Source organism: Drosophila elegans, unplaced genomic scaffold (genome assembly GCF_018152505.1).
Source record: "Drosophila elegans isolate 14027-0461.03 unplaced genomic scaffold, ASM1815250v1 contig_208, whole genome shotgun sequence".
NCBI classification, from domain to species: domain Eukaryota; kingdom Metazoa; phylum Arthropoda; class Insecta; order Diptera; family Drosophilidae; genus Drosophila; species Drosophila elegans.
This window is the reverse complement of record NW_024545578.1, coordinates 9,953,627-9,976,693: the sequence shown is the minus strand read 5'-3', so window position 1 is coordinate 9,976,693 and position 23,067 is coordinate 9,953,627. Positions and strand designations below refer to the sequence as shown.

General features: G+C 41.9%; 3 protein-coding genes across 4 annotated transcripts; all 3 read right to left on the bottom strand.

Moving 5' to 3' along the window:
* Window positions 1-6,500: 6,500 nt before the first annotated feature.
* On the bottom strand, window positions 6,501-9,733 carry LOC108146653 (phenoloxidase 2). The gene is made up of 2 exons (XM_017272697.2): window positions 9,479-9,733; window positions 6,501-9,054 (listed from the first exon to the last, which is right to left on the bottom strand). Exons 1-2 carry the CDS (start codon window positions 9,731-9,733, stop codon window positions 7,342-7,344), a joined length of 1,968 nt encoding a protein of 655 aa, XP_017128186.1. The 3' UTR covers window positions 6,501-7,341.
* A 338-nt stretch (window positions 9,734-10,071) lies between these two features.
* On the bottom strand, window positions 10,072-17,115 carry LOC108146927 (fibroblast growth factor receptor homolog 2). The gene is made up of 4 exons (XM_041708383.1): window positions 17,038-17,115; window positions 11,563-14,287; window positions 10,329-11,068; window positions 10,072-10,268 (listed from the first exon to the last, which is right to left on the bottom strand). Exons 2-3 carry the CDS (start codon window positions 14,137-14,139, stop codon window positions 10,487-10,489), a joined length of 3,159 nt encoding a protein of 1,052 aa, XP_041564317.1. The 5' UTR covers window positions 14,140-14,287; window positions 17,038-17,115; the 3' UTR covers window positions 10,072-10,268; window positions 10,329-10,486.
* A 982-nt stretch (window positions 17,116-18,097) lies between these two features.
* LOC108146908 (peroxisome biogenesis factor 1) lies at window positions 18,098-22,901 on the bottom strand. Of its 2 annotated transcripts, XM_017273150.2 has the most exons (9): window positions 22,703-22,901; window positions 22,494-22,620; window positions 22,253-22,356; window positions 21,570-21,684; window positions 19,925-21,511; window positions 19,504-19,700; window positions 18,815-19,438; window positions 18,412-18,515; window positions 18,098-18,350 (listed from the first exon to the last, which is right to left on the bottom strand). In XM_017273150.2, the coding sequence occupies exons 1-9, from the start codon at window positions 22,793-22,795 to the stop codon at window positions 18,281-18,283; spliced, it is 3,021 nt and encodes a 1,006-aa protein (XP_017128639.1). In that variant the 5' UTR covers window positions 22,796-22,901; the 3' UTR covers window positions 18,098-18,280. The 2 variants fall into 2 exon arrangements, with proteins under 2 accessions (XP_017128639.1, XP_041564319.1); XM_041708385.1 differs by lacking the exons at window positions 22,253-22,356; window positions 22,494-22,620; window positions 22,703-22,901 and having other exon boundaries at window positions 21,574-21,637.
* Between the last annotated feature and the right edge of the window lie 166 nt (window positions 22,902-23,067).

Genomic DNA, 23,067 nt, shown 5'->3' with positions numbered 1-23,067 from the left:
TTTTCAGTTATGAATATAAAGTTTATTTATTAAGCAAACAAGTTGGCGGTCTTATCTGAGCCGTGTTCTCTGATGGTCCTTTCTCTGTCGGTTCTTTTTGTGGTTGGCAAACAATTTCGCAGTCAGTTGAGCTCTCCAGTGGAGCAGTGCAAAGAGCTGGCACAATCTGCGAAAATTCGCTTGAATGGTGAGAGGAATTAACTGAAATACTTTTCTTGGTAGTTTTGAAGAATGAAAATGTAAAGGGTTTCTTTTACAAGATTTTTTAAACGAAGGAATGTCAAAATATTTATGTGAAAAAGATTTTTGGAATATGCTTTTTTCTAACGATGTAACAAAATAAACACTTTGAATTCATCTCTAGCTTATATTTAAATTTAAAAAAAATTGTGTTAACATATATTAAGCTGAATAAACAGATAAAATTTGTTGTTTAAATGTTTTTTGAATTTGTATGTGGGTTTTATCTTAGTTGAAATAAATCAAAGATTGCAAATTAGAAATACATCAATGTGGAGGGTCCAATCCTTTGCAGCATTTACAAAATATTTAGAAAACTACCCAACTGGATGTGGGGCAAATCAGTTCGAGGCATTTGGGCTTTGGCCACCTTTTCTGGGTAGACGTGTGGAAAATATTGGACGGAAGGGAGGCGTGAGCTGCCTCCCAAATCAACTTGGGCCAAAAACCCTTCCTTCCCACTCCACAGCGAGGCATTCAAAAGTGTACAATAAACATTTTTACACGCTGCCTCTGGTTGGGAGGCTATCAAGTTGAGCAGAAAACTTTTTCGCCATTCATGCAGATGTACACGACAAAAAATTGCTAACAAACGGAAATGTGATATACGCGCCACAACCGAAACACACACAAAGGCTAATGGAGCAGGGTTTGAAAGGGGGCGTGGTGGGATCAGGGGCGTAGAAGGGGTCTCTTGGCTCAGAAATTCCCATATATAAAAAACTTTGCGTAGAATAATAGTTTTAATTATAAATAACTTAAAAATAACGATTTTTATCATTTCTAATTTCATCTTTCCGTATTCTGAATAAAACTATATTTATTTTAAATAGTTTTATTAAAACAAAATTTTAAATCAATTTTTAGAAAATATTAAGCATATTTACAGCCTGTTAGATCATACGACTCTAGTGATGTGACCCCTTTTTTAACATTCTGCCTACGCCACTGAGTGGGATAGCCATGCCAATTGCTTCTGAAAAATACATTCTGAATATAAACATCCATTCGGTATAGGTGAGATCTATAGCTACGTGGCAATCGGTCTCGTATTCTTCTCGCTCTCTCTAGTCTATTCAATTTGTTTGTGAATTAAAATGAAGGAAGAAAAAAAAACGAGGGACCGGCGTAAAGAAAATACATTCATGCGTTGCATTGTCAAAAGGATTTTTTCTCTTCTCCGGCTTTTGTGTGATTGAAAGACCACCTTAACATGGGAAAGGCCCCCTGCTCAGCCACTATATTCCATCTTAACTGACACGCTTTGGCGCATCGCTTGATAAGCGCAGGAGGGAACGGAGTTCTTACTGGAGGCTTTCCTTCGAGTGGGATTAAAAAAATGTTTACATAGAGACGCGCAGGACATTTTAATACCCAAAAGAATCTAGGGTAGCAAGGGTATCGACGAATGCGTGAACTTTTGATGATGATTACTTTAAAATATGAAGCTGGAACTATGGTTTTTAGACTTTGAAAATAAAAACAAAGCTTATAAAATAGTTTGTCATCTTAAATCATTAGAATATTATATAGTAAACTTCTATTTTATATTCCAATTTTTTTTTTTTTTTGATTTTAATTATACTCTATTTCTTTACCATAAATGCACTATTTAATAATTTTCAGGAACTAATAAACTAATCCAAATTAAGCTTAAGGTATTTATTATTCGCATGTTACAAAAATCCAAATCTTAGCACAACAGGAAGATCCGGATCCTGTGAGATGGCGAGAAGATTACGAGAACCGGAAGGGATATCGACACAGGTGCAAAGGATGATTTGGGGCGAGCTGTTCCCATTTCGACTTGACAGATTTCGTTGGCAAACTAATAGTTAACAACAAATATTTTCAATTACTGTTGCTGTCACAGCAAAATCAATCAATTTGCAGCCACAGACACGAAAGCCATTTAATTTCTATTCCCGCACTTTTGCATTTTCCTTATCGGTGGGGATATATTTTAAACGCAAATTGATTTTGTGGCCACAGATTGCTGCGGTAAATGCATTTTACCCAGCATTTCTATTTAATGTTTATTTTTTACAATTTACGATGTCCCCCTTCTGAATTTCCCAACTAATGAGGTGTGAAAATGTGGGAATACAATTTTTGCTGCGCTGGCTATGTGCGCTGCAATTAGAATGAATTTATGGGCGGGCGAACTTGGCCCTCGGTGTGTGGTTGGTGTTAAGGGTAAGGAGATGCGCAAAGTATGCTATAAAAATGGGATTTGCCTGGAATTGGTTGCGGCTTATTTGCTATTCACACCACAACAATGTAAACAATGCCCGGCCCGAGGACAACCCACTCCGCACTCCGCATGCCGCACACCCACTTCCACCGCCCAGCCAATCCACACTCCCTTATCCAATCCACACTCTCACCACCCATGATCTACTTAGACCCACAGGCGACAGTGAAAAGCAATAAAACGCTCTGCCCAGAGACAGAGAAGTACTCACAATGCTGGAGCAAATTTGTTGCAAATCAAAACAAATTCCAAGCCGTCGCGCACACAAAAAAGCCACTATCTTGTTGTTTAACTTACCACGCTGACTGTATACCCTAACCTCGTAAATGAAGAGTTCTAAATACTATGATGTTGGTTTTAAGCTGTGTTACTATTTTTAAAATAAATAAAAATTGGAAGCTTACACATTTAATTAAAATTTCAACAAATAACTATTATTTTAATATTTATTTAGAATTGCTTATAAAATTACTAGTGATAAATATGAATAATAAATGAAATATGAATAATATGCAACATAAGAAACATAAAAAGAAATACCAAGTTTGATCTTAATTTATTGGCTTTATTGCTTGAACTATTTAAATAAGATATTCCTAAAATCTTATCCTTTCCTTTTTTCCAAAAAGGTTTTGCAGAAAAGTGACCTTAAGCCTATGAGCGTCATAGAAAATAATACTCTTTTAGCAAGAAGTCCAGTCAGTCACACTGACAACAAAAGTCCCACTGTGTAACCGCGACTACCCACTCACCCTTCAAAAAAGGACTTTGTCCATCAACTTGATGAAATTCCACAACAATTTATGCAATCAGTTGGACACAACACAGAAAAGGAAAAGAAATAATACAAATATGACGGGGGCATTGAAGGGAAAACCGTTTTCTGGTGCAATGCAGGGCCAGGAAATCCCATCCACTAAAATCGCGCAACCCAACGCACAATCCCTCTTAAGCCTTTTTGAATATTTTTGACACGTGCGCTGCAATTATTTTATTACCCAAACCGCCCATCGCCACCCAACCGCCCACTCTATTGGGTCGTGTGCACTGTGCCACGCCCACTCGATTGCAAACAGAACAACAACAAGGGAGGCGGGTGCCAAAACCAAAAAAAAAAAGACGAATATTCGTATTGAGGGACCGCCAACAATGGACCGGCAATTGATGCAATTCATTGAAAATTTTGATGGCAACTGTTTAGACTAAAATTGCATTAAGTCTCCAAAGGCTTTTGTTGCCAGAAAGTGGAACTGAATGGTTACCCAAACAATTGCCAATCATTTTCGCTTTCGCGCAATTGCATTCACGAATTTTGAACGTGCCCACCAAAATACAAAAAAATCAACCTAAATGTTGTTTTAAATACGCGTCTACTCCGCGCTTAAATAATCTATGGAAATTATGGCCGGTGCGTACGCACATACACATATACATATAGATTTTAATAATGATGCCATTTGTTTGGCCATAGAATTTTTGTTGTGACTGTTTGTGTTGGCAATAAAATTTGGCTTTGCCACATAATTCAAATTGTTAATCGCGTTTAATGGCGGGCATTTATCAATATTTTCTTCATGTTGCTGAATGCAAATTTTTGTCCTCCATCGGGGCTGAAGAATGAAATGGCAATACGGGGAAAGGCCTCCTAAAGCCACCCCAATTCAAATGGCTCCTTCACTTGGGGTTTCACTGTTGTGTTGACAAAGCCGAAACAAAAATGGCGGCTAATATGGCTACAAATAAATGTGTGGATAAAAATGTGCTAATGCTCTTGATTTAGTAGAAATTGGTTAATAAGTCTGGTGGAGAAATACTTTGGTACTTCATTTCAAATGAATGTTACTCATAAAGGTAAAATGTTTTTGAAAAAACATTAAGTTCAGTTTTTTCCCCTATAATTCTGTCAGAAAAATATTATACTCATTTTTATTTAATGGCAGGGATGTTAGGTTATATCTTATTTAATAAAACGCTTGATTAGGGAAACTTAAATCCTTATTTCTGAAGAATCTTATGACACTTTAGCCTACAATAGTTGTCAAACATTATTGTTATTACCAAAAATAAATACTTTAGGGAAGTTAACAAAATGCTTTCCAATCCTAAGAACCTTGAACTACAAATGTCATGTTTTTGATATTTTGTTTAATGTCGATGCATGACATTAGTGCGACATTTTTTCTATATTTTGAATATTAAATTTTAAGCAGATCCTGCAACGTCGATACATGATACAGTCTTATTCATGACTGTGTTACATCCCTACTTAGAATGGGGCGGAAATAAAAGCGCAACGGTCATAGCTGCATCTGATTTGGGGGATGTCCCGCCCTTTTCTGGCCATACAAACCGCCCTTGGCTTGGCTGTGAAGTTTGTCCTGCCCCGGCCAGAACTCCCCACCTCCCGTCGTGCTTTTAATGCGCACCATTGTGTCAAGATAAAGGAACGGAAATTAGCACGATAGCAGGAAGTTGCCATCGCCGTTGACGTTGTTCCCGTTCTTGTTCTTGTTCTTGAGCTCCTTCTCGGTCGCTCCACAAAAAGCCAAGGAAAGAAGGCCAAGACGGCAGCGATAATAAAAAAAGGGGCAGCAGCAGACAACAACAGAATGGGGGCGTGAACAGCCACTGGGAATCGGAATTGGAGTCAAAGTCGGACGGCCACAAATAATAATGAAAACGGAAATGAAATACAATACCCGAGGAATGCCGCAAGAATGGAAATGGTCAACATGGAGATGCCAATAATGGTTTCACGGTAAGGACTTTCACTTATCAGCCTTCGAGATTTTATGACAAGGAAAGCTGGAAAAGAAAATATGATGTACTACATCAAAATATGCAAGGCTCTTTGGAAATACAAAATAAAGGAGTTTTTACCTGTTTAAAAATTCTTAAGTACTTTTCCAATTACTAAAACTATTTTAATAAATCAGTGGGTAACATAATTTTTCAAGTAATAAGAAAACTTAAAAAGCACTCAAAAACTCAACTTAAATGCCCTTGAACAAAAAGGAAATTAGTAGAAACCAAAAATACTTCAACTTAAAAATTCCAGGACTCTCTAAGTCAAAAAAAGGTTAAAAGTGTTAAATGAATTTCACAGATTTCATGACTTTAAGTACCATTCTTTATGCCGCATTTTATTGGGTCAGCAAAATTCCAAAAGCATTCGCCCAATCCTCATCCCAAAACCCCAAACTCAATCTGGCTCTAACAATTGCGAAATTAATAAGCCCCAAAGTGTGAAACAACTTTTCGTTCTTTTTGCTTTTTTAATTGTGGGGATTTCGGTGGGGAAAGAGGCTTCCACTTTTTTTTGTTGATAAACCGCACGCAAATTAGAAGCAAACAAAATGAAAGAAAGGCCAAGAAAAGTGAATGCTGATTGTCGTCTATTCAGTTCATTTTTTCATTTATAATATTTTTGGGGCTATGGATAAAAACGCAGTTGAGCACTCACACCCACAAAGTCAATTAGGCAAAGCGCCGCTGCCAACAAAGTGAAAACAATTCGCATTTAAATTTGGGCATTCTTAGAAAATTTCGCCGCGAAATCGGGGTGTGATGGGTGGTGTGATTTAGTGGGCGGGGGTGTGTGTAAGTTGCCGTAAAATACGTGCATATTATTGCGCTTATCTAGGAACAAACACGCCCAGGACCAGGACTCCATTTCCCGGCCTGGACCCACAGATGAGGCCTTCTCCTTGATGACGATTTCTGTCTCTCCTTTCTCCTTTCTCCTTGCTTTTTGTTAGGGGAATTGAATGGGATTGTTGGTGGTCGTATTGTGTGCATTTGTTTTTATGCGAATGTGCCACTGACAAACCAGCCACATCCACATCCACAGCCACATCCTCCACAACTTCAAACACTTGGCACCCGCCTAAGCAAGACATCCTTCCTTAAACGTTTCTTGCCTGCCAAATGTTTTCATCGCCGGCACTCGGAGAAATAACTAGGGTAGTACTATTATTGTAATAATTAAATAAAGAAATATTTGAACTTAATATGTGAATACATTCTTTTATTAAAAGAATTCGTGATCGAAGAAAATTATTGTTTCCGAGCTTATAACATTTAAGATATTAAGCTTTAAAACACACGATTTGTTAAGCTTAAGATGGTTAAGTATTGTATTAAGTTTATTAATAATATGACATTTTTTGATCAATTGCATACCTTAATTTTTTTGCGGTATATTTATGATTGTATGGCACATGGCAGTTCAGGGTTTGAGTGTGGTTTTATGTGTGCATTGTATTGGCCTGGCATAATAGACACATTTAATTTTACTATTATGCCTTTTTGTTGTCATCGCATTCGTATAATAAACCGTTTTCGTTCGTTTTCAAGTTTCTGTGGTGGGGCGTTGAAATCCCCATTCTATTTGGTGTCCCATTTTGTCAGTCATTTATTTGATTTTCCTCAGAAAGGATACTAGAAGTGCTTGTGTGTTTGTGTTGGCTAAAGAAATTAGAAATGATCAAGTAGGAAGGTTAAATAGATATATTTCATTCAAATGGGGTATGCGTATATCAACAGAATTTAATTCAATTTTAAATGGCAGGTATTATTTGTTAATTATGTTAGTTCATAAACTTGATTTTCTAAGACAGGGACTCAACTTTTATGGTTCATATGTTTTAGAGCTAACATATAGTAAATACAAAATTCAAGGAAATTTTTTACAACTTTATTCGTTTACCATTTAAATTTGGATTGTGTGCGTGCTTGGAAAACTATATTGATATGAAACCCACTCCTTCGTAATCCCCTTCTTATTCAGACATATGCGTAGCAATTAAGAAGTTTGGGCACTTAGCATATATAATCGCATAATAGTTTCAGGCCTGGTGATGAAAGATTATCACATCCTTCAGGGTTTCGGCCAGGACAGGGACAAACACCCCATCAAACTCCTGCTCCAAGCCAGTCCAAGTAGTGAGCTCCACAAGTAATTGGAGTTTGAGCCCTTCTCTAGTCCCCCTTGGCAACAGAAGATGTGGGGGAAAACGCTTAGAATTGGTTCTTTCTGTTGATGGGTAATCGGCTTCATAGAGTTCGCTTAGAGTGGGTTCAAAAACAGCTGCTGGAAATAGACGTTCGAATTGATTTATTCCCTTTTTTAGAGAACATTTTAAAGTATCCAGGTGTAAACGAATTCCTGACTGATTTGGTAAAATTAGATACATTCTTAACTGAAGAGTCATGTCGTTTGGAGCTGTTATATTCAGGCTAATACTAAAGGGCTCATGATTGAGACGATGCTGCTTAGCCACAAGATGGCGACGCAGGAATTGTAAATTATTTCGCTGCGATTGAAGGAGCTGCTGGTCAATCAGATTGATGAGATCCGTATTCACGCTTTCCTCATAAGTCATTAGGCGACTTATTTTGATATCAATTATTTTGGGGGGAACCCTTTCTTCTCCGTTTTCAGAAAGATTCTCATTTTCATAACTCATTAAAATTTCATTCAAGCGAAAGAGCAGCGATCGGTAGATAGGATCTCTAAGGTTAGCCGTGGCCAAGCCCAGCATACTTGGTTTATTAATCTCATTACCATTTACAGCCAGGTTTAGTTGACGACAAATGTGAATATAATTATTTGCTATCATTTGTCCAGCTATTGCTAAACTATTCAAATAATTTTTAACATTGTCATTCAGCACTTCGTTAATTTTATCTTTTAGGTCTTCTGTGGCCAGTTCTATGATGCGTCTTACTGCTTCAATGTTTAAGGAGGTGCCTTGATAGGAAACTCCACCGGTTGTCATCAGGGGCGGATCAATCAGATCCATCGATCTTTGACCCGTTGCCCAGTCTTCCATAGTCAAGGCCGCCACAAATTGCTTTAGGTTGTAAATATATAATTTATAGTTCTGCAAATGGGGACCCAAAGCTAACTGATTTCTATATATGACTTCGTCGAGAGGTCCTCGAAACGAGACCAAACGATCGCCATCTATAATAATGTGATCATTTAAACGCTCCTTGCCTTCTTCACTGGATATAATCAGGCGGTTTATCAGATAGTTCCAGTGTGAATTAAGTTCCATATCCAGGCTTAGATAAGCCAATTCTCTTTTGTTATCAATAACGAGGGGATCTTCAGACATGGTTTCCTCTTCCGGCAAAGATGCCCTGGGCTTAAGAAACCCCAGAAGGATATCCTTCCATCTGCGTTTGGGTGTCACCATTCTGATGGGAGTCAATTGATGCCAGGCAACTTCCTGAGCCGCCAGGATCACCTCCTTCTCGAAATAGAGCTGTGGCAGTACCTCATACATGGCTGGCATTCGAAAATCCTTGGTGTCCTCCCTATCGGCCACTGCCAACTGCAGGGCGTTCACAAAGAGCAGGGGATGAAAATGCATCCTGGCATAGCAGGCATTTTGCTGGAAGGAAGTCCAATCCTTGGCGAAGACTAAAAAACGATAGACTCCAAGCAGGTTCTTAGGCATTTCCTCGTCCAATTGACTAAAGATGCCAAAAGGCTGCGGCACTCGATTCTGATGTACGCGCTCCAGAAAGTCTTTTAAATATCTCCAGGAGCCCTGTAAGCGAAAACAATATTTAATTATTTCTATTAATTTATAAAATTGCGACTATTCGTTACACTGGTCGACAAAAAGTAAACTTAACAGCTGTTTCGATTCATTTTAGCCACATTATATTTCCTTGTTATAAAGCTTAAAAAAGGTTTTTAAACTCAAATATTTCATACTTTGAACACGATTTCTTCAAAACTGAAGCTTGATGAAATGTTTTTGATTTCGGGCAGATAAAATTCGTTTAAATCCATTAGGGCTTAGCCTTGCGCTTTTTTTGTCGACCAGTTTTATTATTGTAAACGTCAATCCTTGTTATTTATTTTGTTTTTAATTTAAATGTGAACTATCGCATTTGATTTTTTCATAAGAATGTAGTATATTAAAAATTCATCAATATTGGTGTTATTTATTTTCTCTGCGCGCTTACTTCTTTATATTGCCTTGGATCTTCGTTATGTTGGCTGCCCATTGCTATGAGTTCCTCGTGGAGCAAAGGTTTGTGCACTTGCAGCAGCAAGTCCAAGAGGAAACGTTGACGACCTTGCCACTGATTGAGCTCCATGCGGACACTGGATGACCCTGGATTCCATCTCAGTGGAGAAAGCCTCCACGGATTTTCGAAACTTATTATTCCATTTCCGATGGCAAGAAAGCAAAGGCAAGCGTACGTTAATCTTAACATTTTTGCGCAGACTGATCACTGTATATATAGACGTATATTCTTATATGCTATTCTGAGCAAAAGCTCATCTTGTTGCTTGCAGATAACACCTAATGGTATTGGTTATCTCTGGTGTCAAATCTCCTAGGGAAAGCAATCAAAGTCTTAACTTTTAGCCAATAAGTAATCTGCCATACACTTTGTATTTTAATATTTTTGTTTTTAGATAAGACATAGTGGATTTGATTAGTAGTAACTTATGGCTTGTAGGTAATTCGTTGCTTTATAAGCCAAATATAATGATAATAATAATTACAATTATAGAATTTTAACCAAAAATGTTTAAAAACGCATCAGAATATATATAAAACAAATTCGTTTTTATTGCCTCAACAAGAAGAATTATGAAATATACAAAACCCAAAGACCTCAAACAAAACATTGCCGACATACATAGATTCGTTGAGCAATTAAAGTTAATGGGAATGCTAAGATAATTAAGTCTTTGTTTTTAAGCCAATGTCACGAACTTGGATGAAAACTTAATGGTGCATATCTGAAATAAATTCTTGTTTAATAAAGTACATTTCAGAATACAAACAATGTGTTCACATACGTTTTAAGAGAATCGGGTTAACTCGATTAGAAGATTCTGCTTCAGCTTTTCTTTGGCAATTTCTGAGATGATGGGCAATGGAGTATTGGTTAGCGATGCATCGATGGGAACTGATTGTGTCGTCGGATTTTCTTGGTTTCCCAAGACTAGGCATTAAACTAGTTAAACTTATAGGTGTACTGGTATCTAAGCGGAGAGGTCTCCCGGAATGTTTCGGTGTCGGAGCCATCGTCCTCATCCCCCGATGAGGGCGGCGTCTCCAGCATGGGCATGGACAGGTCCAGGTAGGCGTCGTTCGGGTTGCTGCTGGCCTGCTGCAGGATCCCGTCGAAGCTCTCCACCAGCTCGGCGAAGGTGGGCCTGGCACAGGACTCGAAGTGCCAGCACTGCCGCATCACCACGTAGATGTTAAGCGAGCACTTGGCCGGCTTCTCCATGCGCTGACCCGTGATCAGGTAGCTGTAGAGCTCCTCGGCGGACAGGATCTGCGGGTACGGCTGATCCCCGTACGTCATGATCTCCCACAGCAGCACCCCGTAGCTCCATACGTCGCTCTGCGAGTCGTACTTCTTCTCCTGCAGCGACTCAGGGGCCATCCACTTAATGGGCAGCCGTCCGTTGGTGTTCTTGCGGTAGTACTCCGTATCCTGGATGTCCCGCGCCAGGCCGAAGTCAGCGATCTTCATCACGTAGCCATCGCTAACGAGGACATTGCGGGCGGCTAAATCCCGATGGATACACTAAAACCAGATCATATATATATAATAATATAAATATTTCATTTAAAGCTTAAATTAAGACATCGTTTTGAAAATTGTTGCTCAAAGTGTTTACCTAATCTACACTCAACTTCAAATCCATAAATATGTTACTTATTTTATTTATTTTTAAATTTATTGCACAACAGGAAAATATTCTTCAATTCATAACAAGCCTGAGTTTTAAGCAACAAAAAATAATTATATTTCTAGCCCTTTATCATTTTACAAGATTAATGTAGTGCCACAAAACAAGAAAATCAAAATATGTTCCATTATTTTGAAAAGTAATATAATTGCTTTGCATACAAAGTTAATATAGGTATTTATGAAATTGTACAACAAATTAATTAGTTGTTGAGTTCTACATATAATAAGTCATTAAAAAAGGAAATGATTTTTGAGGAAAACATTTTCCTTAATTGGTTTTTAGCCCTCCAAAGAGCTTAATAATACTTAAAATCCCATGAACTTACCCGTCGTGAGGCGAGATACTCCATTCCGCGAGCGATTTGAAAGGCAAACTTGGTGAGCTCCTTTTCGCCCAGTTGCTGGGAGGGAATCAGGGGCCTGTCGTCCAGGTAGCCATCGCTGTCGCTGCGCCGCTGAGGAGCACCCGGGCGGTTCTGCTTAAGGAAGTCCTTGAGGTTGCCATGCGGCGCATACTCCACGATGACCCAGAGTGGACCGCCCTGGCTGCAGCAGCCCAGCAGGTTGATGATGTTGATGTGCTTGCCAATCATCTTCATCACCTCCATCTCGCGCACCAGGCTGGCCATGTCCGTGTCCGTGTGCTCCTCCTTGACCATCTTGACGGCCACAATGGTCTCGGCCAGCTGGGGACTCCGGGGCAGACCCTCCGCCTCGGCCATGACCACGCGTCCAAAGGCGCCCTCGCCCAGGATTGAGCCCAGGGCGAGCTGCTGCCTGGGTATCTCCCAGTTGGAGTCTAGCGGGAACTCATACTCGTTGAATCCCTGGGCAGGATCAGCGCCACCAGTTCCGGTCGTGGAAACGGTCGTTCTCTGCTTCTCGATCCTGATCACCGGCATCTGCAGATCCCCGGAGCTGCAGCCACTGCCCTCGTCTCCGCCTGGCCGGTAGATGATCACCTTCTTGGTCCACTGGTGCACCGTTTCGATGCGCAGCTTGAGAAGCTTCTCCCGCCGCAATCGGCGCAGCATGAAGGTTATAAAGGCGCTGCCGAACAGGAACAGTGCCACCACTGTAATGGCCGCCAGTGTAAAACCAAGCGGATGGGCATGGAGCAGGGCGTAGATCTCCAGCGGCGGCAGAGGACTTACCACCCGCAGGTAGACACTGGAGTTGCTCCCGCCCAGGCCATTCGATGCCAAGCAGGTGTACCAGCCCTCCTGGTCGTAGGTCACATTGCGCAGGGCCAGCACAACGGAGTCGTTGGTCACAGTGAAGTTGAGGCTCTGGAACTTCAGCGACTCAAGGCCGTTCAGCGAGGCGTTCCGGAGCACCACCCTCTTCCAGCTGACCGTGGGATGCAGATCGGAGTACACGGTGCACTTCATCACCAGGCTGCTGTTCACCTTGACGGTCTGGTTCTGCGGCACAACGATAATGGGTGCGGATCGGGTGCGATCGTTGACCTTAACACTGAAGTCAAAGTGGATGCAGCCCCAGGCATTGCACACTTCGCAGGTGTATTTGCCCGAATCCTCGCTGGTGGCCTCTACAAAACGCAGTGTCCAGTTCTTCTGGATGTAGACACCCAGTTCGCGGTTCAGTGGTTTCTTGTCCTTTGTCCAGGTGATGTTCGCTTTTTTGCCGAAGACGGGACAGGCCAAGGTCACTGTATTTCCGGATAACGAGTGCTGGAGGGGCTTTAGATCTTTTTTGAAGACAGGCGGACCCTCGCCATCAGTGGCATCCGCTGCCGCATTATCCGCCTCATCATCGGCATCTTCGGCATTGGAGGAAGTGGGTGTGGGAGTGGCCTGAGTAGTGCTAGTGGTTCCTCGAGGTGTGGTGGTATCCAGAGGACTGTACAGATCCAGATGGGCGGCCGCCACAGTGCGTCCGACCTGGTTCTCGGCAATGCAGATGTACCAGCCGCCATCCTCCTCGATGACATTTCCCAAAGGAAGCATCTGCGGCTCGTCCATTCGGGTGGTCATGCGGATAAAGTCCACCGGTAGCTGGGAATGATCCCTCAACCGCTGCAGAACCTCATCGATGTTGTCAACGTTTTCCTTGTGCAACCATGTGATCTTCGGCTCCAGGGCAGAGTCCTCCAGGAGGCACTCAATGTTCACATTGTCCCCAAGGGCAATGCTGGCGTTCCGGGGATATCCCGGCTTCAGCATGGGCACCGAGTGGCTCCGGCTGACCACCTCCAGCTCGGTGGGATTGCTCCTCTGGCAGTCCTGCTGCACACACAGCTCACAGTGATAGCTTCCCGCATCGTCCGGCTGCAGTTGACCCACCGTGAGTGACCAGCGCTTGAGCTTGATCCGGCCACGTCCGCCCAGGATTTGCGTGTCATTGTGCAGCCAGGATATGTTTACTCCGGTGGCCTCCGGATCCGTGGGACTGCAGCTCAGCTGGAAGAGACCACCGGCCGTCCGTTGGACGGTTTTGGGCAGTGGTTGCATCAGCTTCAGGGATCGGCTTGCATTAAGCGGCTGAAAGAAGAGATCGGACTCCAGGATCGCCGGTGCAGCTTCCACCTTGGCAAAGCTGGCTATGTCATTGCCCACTGACTCCTGGTGGCCCACAATCAGAGAGATATTGTACCATCTGTTCTGGCCATCCAGGCAGCCATAGTTGCCCGAATTCCCGGACTGGGCTCGTTCCAGGCGCAAAAGGGAACCCCTCAGTTGGAATTTATCCTGATAGAACCATTTGGCGTTGGTTTGGAAGCACTGCAACGTGATGTCCATGTCGGAGAGGAGTTGCCGCTGGCGGGGACTGCTCTCTGCAGTGACATCAATGTAGCAGCGGTGATGGCCAAAATCGCATCCCAGGTCCGGAGTCGCCGAGACGAGCGCAATGATCATCAGCATGATCGGCACTTTTGCCATGGTTCAAGTGGATTCTCTTGAGTTCAACAGCCACCAAGAGATCGTATTTAGATGGGCACAAACATGTATGGATATACAGTTGCGTTCAGAATAATAGATCTGCCAGGCCTTTATTTAAATCCTCTCTTTTAGTTTAAGTGTCCTCCAGCTATTAAAAAAATGTTTGAATAATTTTTTAAAACTTAGTCAAATTTGATCAGTATATAAGAAGGAAATAAAGTTCTTAGGAACATCTGATTGTTCATTTATGGTACATCAATTTTGTATCTTTAAATCTTTAAATTAAATAGTGAAGATAGTCAAGTTGTTAAAAGTAGAAAATCTAAATCTTCAACCTTCAGTGCGATTATTATATGTTAGTCATAAATAAAAACAAATTATTTAGGACAAAGCTTTAATAAGGCAATTCCAATAAGTGTTTAAGGAATTTTACTTTTTGGTTACATGGCTATTTTTGTGCTATTGTTTTAACCGCAACTGTAAGTGGATCGCTAAATATTGCCAAAACTCCGTTTCTCCCTTTCCCTCTCTTTTGATCGCCCCTTCAATTGCCTCTCTGTGTCATTTTATTTATTTATTATTATTGTTTAATATTTTATTGCCAACACGGCACACAGCCAAGTCAAGTCTGTCCGCACCAATATGCAAAAATCCAAAGGAGAAGCAGAAAAAAAAAAACGAAGACTGTGTGCCTTGCCTCCGTAATGAGCTCGCCGACGTGGTCGAAGCCACTGGATTGCCGGACACACTCGTTGCCACCCACTCCCGATCCCAATCCGATTCCCAGTCCCATCGGGGATCTCCATTATAACTTGTCTATATTCGACGGTCGCCAAATGCTTTTGCTGTTGCTGGTGCGGCATGCGCTTCTAGATTTCCATTCAACAAAAAGCCAAACAGTTAGAAACTCACTTAACAATTTGTTGAAATCAGTCGGTACAGTGGTTAAACACACTTCAGTTATATTTAAGTACTTGCGTTGCACTTTGAATGCAAACAGTCAAGGTGCTAAGGAATTGGAACGTCTAAACGAGAATTACCCAAATGATGCATTCACAAATATAAATATCACCTAAAGCAAATATTAAATGCTCTACCAAATAGGGTCTATATTTTTTTCTCTCTAATAATTCTAATAAAATTTGAAAACAAATATACAAATACTCTTAATCAGCATTTAAAATTATATCTATTCAAATGTGACATTATAAGTTTAAATTGCATTTTAATTTTAGTTGATGCCAAGTGAGAGACAAATAAAGTGCAAAACACAATACGTTTTTTTTGGGTTACTTAAAGCCGCCAAATGTTTACCAAATAGACATAAACAAGATTAATGGTTAACGATGATATGCAAGTCTAGCGTAAATCCCCAGATTTGTTGACGCTGTGAATGCAAGTTTGGTTGAACAGCTACTTCAAAGTTTTTAGCACAATCTAAAAGCCGGGCAAAAAACACAGAAATTAAAAACTCTGGCTTAAATGAAATTCCCTATACTAATTTAATTAGCTTAAGCCAATTTCAAAGCTTTTCTTAAACAAAACTATTGGTTTCTAGCGTTGTATTTAAATTTAAAAAAAAAATCTAAATTGGTTCTAAGAAGTATTAGATTTTGTATTCACTTTACAACCAAAATGATTTTAAACCACTGTGCCGTTTAATGAATTTATTTTATTGTTTGTAAGGCTTGCGACAACCGTTGTGATTGTGATTGTCATTGTTGTTGTTAATATTGTGCTAGTGCTACCAGTAATTGTTGTTTTTGTTAAAGCCGATATTGCCGCTAGCCGTTTGACTTCAGGCCCGATTTATGTATGCACACGCGTCGCAGGTTTTAATTTATTCAATTCCTTTTTTCTCATTTGTTGCCAAATACGAGTCGATCGCTGTATTTGAAGTATGTATTATTGCCATTCTTATTTAATTTTTTTTTTCCCATTTTGTCAATCGTTCAATACATATCGATTTGAAGCCAGCGTGCACATGGCCAAAATCGTTTTGCTCACACCTTTTTATCTTGTGAATTATTATTATTCGCATACACGATTTGACATTTGAACTTAGTCTTTCAGCTATTTTGGGGGCAGAATTGCTTAGCAAATTCATCAAATGGAATTTAGCATTTATATATTTAACTTATTTTTCAGTTGCAAACATTTTATATGGAAAAAGCTGGCGGAAGTTTGGTTTAACTTCAAAGATAATGAATTATGTGTTAAAATCACTTTTAAATTATTGTTGGCCTTTTTGTCATAGGGTGTTTTTTTGGCTTAAAATATATTGTTTAAATGTATCACTTCAAAATTCCCTTATTTATCATTTTTCAAATCATTTTTTTTTTAATTCAATTATTATTGATTTCCTTTATTTATCTTATTTCTTTATCTTTATTTCGGAACATATTCTCAACAGCTTTTTGGTAAACATTTTTGTTTCTTTTTTTTCAGTTGATTGTGAACTTTTGGCTACACTTGACATGATTTGTATTTATTTTACTGCTGGAACATTTCGCTCTTAAATTATTTTTTGTCGGCTCTGTTTTTGTTTTACTGGTGCGCTTGTCAGTCCCAGTGGGAATATAATTCTTGTCTGCCATGCCACAACCCCAAATCTTTGACCAAAATATCACGTTCTTTGTCTTTTATTTGCGAGGAGCTGGGGCAGTCAAATGAGACCACAAAAAGCATTGTCACCATGTTTATTCGCCTGTCAATCGCGTATGGGTCTTGGATAAAAATCTTGAGTCTTAATTCTTGAATCTTGAATCTCGAGAAGGGAAAGGGCAAGGCGCCTTGCATTTCCGCTTCGTTGCCAACTTTTATTTGCCTTTACCAGGCAAAAAAAAAAAAAGCGGGGAGAAATATAGGGAGTGGGGGGTCCACTTCCGTTGCACTAACCGTAATCCGTAAAGTTTGTGGGAGGAATCGAGCGAAGCCAACCGATTGGCTTGAATGTGCGCAAACAACTGAAAGTAACGATCGAACGGAAGAAACTTTTTTTTTTACGAGGCATAACCCGAACGTGCCGAACCGATCTAACCGATCGAACCGATCCCATCCATCCGATCCGATACGATCCGAGCCGAACCGAACGATTCTCGGTAATGGTGTTTGCCAGGATCCTGAGACCATAGCTACCTGATCGAGGTGGTCTCGTCTCCCTCCCGCATATTGCAATTGTTTTTCGCTGGTAATTGTACTTTTCCTCAGCGGTTTCCTTTCTTTCTACTGCTGCTCGGTTCTAAGGTTCTTTGGTTCTTCGGTTCTTCTTGTTGGTTTTATTCTAAGCATGTTTGCGGTGGCTTCGACTCGTTGAAATTCTTTATTATCTGGCCTTCGGGTAGGGAACCCTGCCTGTGCTGTTTGTTTGCTTGGCGGCTTAATTTATGCAAAAGAAAATGTGTCCATTGTCTTAGTGGTGTGCAGCAGCAGTACGTGCGCATGCGCGGTAATCGCATATCAATAAGGAAATATCCGTTACGTGACTGATATCCAAAAAAATCCCAGTCGCTGGCTCCCGCATAGATCGAAATCCTGATCCAGATGCGAGGCACGTAAACTACCCAAAAATAGTTGAATGCATTTGCGTTGCACTTGTTGAGGGCGATGGGAACCCAACATGAAACAGTAGGAAAAACGGGTGGGATAGACTAACTGTCCAACCTGGCTACCAAGTAGTTGGCATACCTAAAGACCATTTCCGGTGAATATAAGAGCCAACTCACCTGATGTCTTAATTTAGCCAGAGCCTCCTCAACCTCAACCACCACCATGTTCGCCGAGGTCGGAATGCGATGGATTTCGGCGCCGCCGGAGTGAAATAAAATTTTGTAAGCCTTGTAACATAAAAATCACTTGTATAAATTTCAGATCCTTTCAGTATTAAATAAATTTAATTATTATTAAGTACTTGATCCGTTCTAGTCAATAAAACAATAAAAAATAGCAAACAAATCAATCCGGATCCGTATTTATATTACAACATCATAAAAACAAATTCGATTTAAATGTTTCATCAAGAAGAATTAAGAAATATACAAAACCCAAGGACAGCGCCTCCAAAAAAATTAATGTGCGATTTACACAGTTACGAAATACAGTTAAAGATAATGATAAAGCTAAGCTAATTAAGTCTTTTTATTTAAGCCAAGGTCGCGCGCTTTGCTACAAACTCCCTGGAGTTCTTCTCCTTGTTGGTAAAGCGAACATATCTGTCATAAAATATTGAGTATAAGTAAAATAATAAAAACCAAATAAGTCAAATATACATACGTTTTGTGATATTTTGCCACATCGGAGGCACTGAGGGAGGGTCGTGTGGTTTGAAAGGACTCGATCAGGTGTTTCTGTTTCAGCGAGATTTTCTTTGGCAGTTTCTGGGAAGGCAAAAGAGTAACAATAGAGGTTAGCGATTTATCGACATGATTTTATCAATGCTTCCAAAGTAATTGGTCGCGTGAGACCAATAACTTTTATCAATACGAATCTTTTGTGGCCGGAAGTGGTATGAATCCATATATAAATGCATGGCACGTAAACACATTTCGGCAGCACTTGTTGCTGCGATTTAAACAATTCCAAAACACAAGAAAACATCTAACCAAAATCTATCTTCCAAGAAAATTCTATAACTAATCTCCAAAACCATTTTCAGTGCAACACATTCTCAACTAACCTCGTGTCCGAATTGAGCCAGCGCCTCCTTAACCGCTGCCATGTTCGCCGAGGTCAAAATGCTCTGGATATCGGCGCCGGTGTAGTTCGAAGTTCTTCCCGCAAACCACTCGAAGTCAACGCACTCGTCAAGGCTGAGGGTCGAGCTGAGGGCCTCGAAGATGCGTACCCGGGCCAGCGGATCCGGTAGCGGACACTCCACCAGGCGATCAATGCGGCCGGATCGCAGCAATGCCGGATCTAGGAGCTCCGGCCTGGAGGTGGCTGCTATCACGGTGACGCCCTGCAGACCCTCTACGCCATCCAGTTCGGTGAGCAGTTGGTTGACCACGCGATCTGTGACCCCCGTGGAATCGTGACCACGTTTCGGCGCCAAACTGTCGAACTCGTCGAAGAAGAGCACACATGGCCGGGCACTGCGAGCCCTGTTAAATAGGTTGCGAACATTCTCCTCGCTCTGCCCAATGTATTTGGCCAGCAGCTCGGGGCCCTTGACCGAAATGATGCGCAGGTTCCACGATGTGGCCATTTGGGAGACCAGGTAGGTCTTGCCGGTACCCGGTGGTCCGTACAAGAGTACGCCGGCCTGATTGCGCAGCGGTGATGCATTGAAAATGCTCGGATACTGCAAAAGATTATAGGAATTATAATATAAAATTATAATAAAGTTACTTTTTGTTAAAATCTTACCCGTGATGGCCACATAAGGACCTCTTCTAGCACGCCCACAACTGATTCCAGGCCAGGCACCTCCTCGACGCGCATTTCATTAGCCTCTGCATCGCTGCCAGTCTTTTGATTGCTCTGAATGCCCTGCAGGCAGTAGGAGTTCGTGTGCTCCAAGGACTCAATAAGCTGATCGTTGGTCAAAAGTGGCTGGGCCTTGCCTAAAAGCAACAGAAAATAAAGAGTTCAATAACAACACTTCTTGGAACTTTTGCTAATTAAATGGTTCTCAAGAACTCATTAAAAAAATGTAAGAAAATCAATAATTCCAAATTGAGCAATAAGTATGCACAATGCAACTTTCGAATGCGTGCAAATATCATATAGTTCAGAATAGAATTTAGAGATGGTTTGAAACATTGTATGCAAATAAATATGTGCTTACTTATGCGATAGGCGTAGAAGATTGCACGCTCAACGAACTGCACAAGATCGCACTTTCGATAGCCCTCCGTGAGGTTGGAGAACTTGACGAGATCCAGCTCCTTGGACACGTTGATGTGGCTGCACAGCTCCCGCAGAATAATCTCCCGATCCGCCCGTTCCAAGCTGGGCAGACGAGCAACCGTCTGGAAGATATGTCTGCCCCTGGGTGAACTAAGCCGCTTGTTAAGTGTCTGCAGTTCGTTTACGGTGGCGATTACCGCAATGGCATTATTGCTGGTGTACTGGACGATCAACTGGTGCACTGTGTCCGCCATGCGATTGTAGTACTCGCCATCCTGACTGGACTGCTCCCCAGCGGAATGAGCCAGCACATCCAAGTTCTCCAGCACCACAATGGCAGGGGCATGCTGAAGACAGCTGGTGAAGATGTTGCGCAGATCCTTCTGGATAGACTCCGTCTTGCGGCCTTTGCTTCGTGAGCCGTAGAAGAACTCGAAGTGGCAATAGTCCGGTTTGCGCGACAGTTGGTCAAGGATGCGCTCCACGAGCACGGTTTTGCCAGTTCCGGCAGCACCAGTCAGTAAAACATTGCACTGCCGCATCACGGAGTTATCCGCATTCAGGCAAAGATTCATTCGCAGTTCTTGGACCACCTGATCCACTATCTTGTCGTACTCTGGTAGCCGGATTAGATCCTGGACGCTTAACGGCGACGTCGGTGGCGTCTGCTCCTTGATGATCTCGCTTACCGGACGCACCAGATCTGCAGCATAGATCTTCGACTCCTTCAGGAACTGAGTGTCCACGACGCAGTAGCGAAAGTGTTCTGGCAGGATGCCGACATTAACCAGCACATCGTCCTCGAGCCGCACCACCTCCTCCTGGTTAAAGAGCATCGGCTTCTTCTGAGTTCTCTCAATTACAAACCGCTTAAATGCATTCTCGATGATCTTGTAGTGCGTCTTCTTGTTGGCAAACAGCTCTATTTTCTCTACAAAGTTTACCACGGTCGTTTTGGGCCTTAGGACAACTCGTTCGAGTTCATTGATACCCAGCAACTTCATCAGATTAGCGTTCAGTTCGATAGAGGGATGAATGGTGCCGGGCAGATCGTCCTCCAGATCCTCGTCCACTGTGCGCACCCGCACATAATAGTCCTTGTCACCGGCAGTGTGCATGCAGTAGAATAGATCCAGGTCGAAGAACTCAGGTAGATGCTTCCGGTTCACATAGACATCCGACTCCTGGGCTTGCTCCCGCCAAAGACCACGAATCACACGGAACTCGAAGCTACGCGAGCTCTCCCTGCGCAGATCCTTCTTGAGGCGTTCCATGTGATCCTGGCGCTTGTTGCGCTGCAGATTGTTCTTTACATTGGACACCGTGGAGGAGTGGGCCAATGGCGCAGGCTTGTCAGCCATTTCATCCTTTACCTGGGCTGTGGTTTTACTCCTAGACAGTTTTGAGTTTTCCTCAACGTCACCATTGGACGTTCCATTGGTCAGTCCTTTGTACAGGTTGGGCGCCACTACTAGCTCCGTATTGTGATCGATTCTGCCGTAGTTCATGTGCGGCTTCAGGCGATCTGATTAAAAGGTATCGAAATTAATACAAAAGTAGTCTATTGTATGGCAAATATTTACCCACTGTCAGCGCCACTTGCATGGACTTGTTAATCCAAACGATTAAGATCTGGGTGGAGTTCACAATGCGGGTTTGCTCCAGCACGCTGCCCGAGATCTTTTCGGTGCTCAGCTCCTGCAGAAAAAAGGATAGTTAAAATTTTCTATTAAAATCATTTTTTCTTGGCCTAAGAAATTGCCTTTTTCTTCCGACGAAATACTAAAGTATGTTTTTATACGACTAATCTTTCGTCTGTTTATTACTAAGGCAGCTAAAATAATCTTCTTTATATCATATAATCTTATAGCGTTATACTGTCGTGGTAACAGAATAAATTTTGTTTATTTTTTCAGTATTTGATAACATCTGTATCTGTCAGTCAGTCTAAACTACATTAAGGTAATTCATGGACGAACCTCTTTCTAGGAGCATTTTACACCATTTAAACCTATTCAATTTTAGATAAAATAAATGCTGAAGATTAAAGCTTAATAAAAAACGGACTCTAATCGACACTGGCATCTGATTAGCTCCTAATTAATCTAATCCAAACCAAACCAATCCAATCAGCGGGTCAATGGCAATGCCGGCCAAGCAAGCAATGGCATTATAAATAAAGACCAGGCGCACGCCCGCGCCAAATGCTAATCCGATATAAACGGACTTGTCTATTTATAAGCTGACCGCCGAAACCGTCACTCACAATGATCTCCCAGTCCTTGGACGAGACGGGGGTGACGTGGACGCTGCGCAGGTTGAGAACGTCAGCGATGAGCGCACACTTGACCAGATCATTCTCGTGCAGACCTACGGCAAGAATGGGTAAATGGATGAGATGGTTGAAATGCTTGAGATGCGCGAGAGATACGGGGGCAGATGGACGGAGTCCAATATTACGGCACATTGGCAAGCGATGCACATCCGGTCGTTAAGTAATGGCTTACCGATCTCCTTGGCCGCCCTGGCATTGATCCCAATCTCGGTGTCCTTGATGCCGCCGCCGCCCTTCTCTGGCGCCCAGGAGGCGTAGTGCACCCGGCCATTGTACTGCAGACTCAGGCAGCCCGTATCCTAATCAGAACGGCCAGCCGGATTAATCTTTGGCTTATCTAATCTGCATGGAAGGGAAGGCGGTGGACTTTTGGACACTTACATAGGTCGAAACGACGCCGTAGTACTGGTCCGGCAGCACCACAAAGTTGCTCCTGATGGGCCGATAAACCACCTTAAAAGTGCGTTTGAACATTCTCGACGTTGGCGTGGGCGTGTGTTTAGTGCAGTTCCCGGTTTAAATCATTTTCACACTGAATTTTCCGCTCTCTGCGGAATTTGCTCCTTCTCTATTAGAGATGGAAGTTTACCGCGTCAGCTGTGCCGATAGTTGCAACAGGTGAACCAGCTGTTTGGAGATGGCCAATTTACAACTGTTCTCACTGGTCGCAGTAATTACTGCAATGCTTTAAAACGCGATAGTTTGAAAAAAAATAATTTCAATAAAAAAAATTATATAGGTCATTA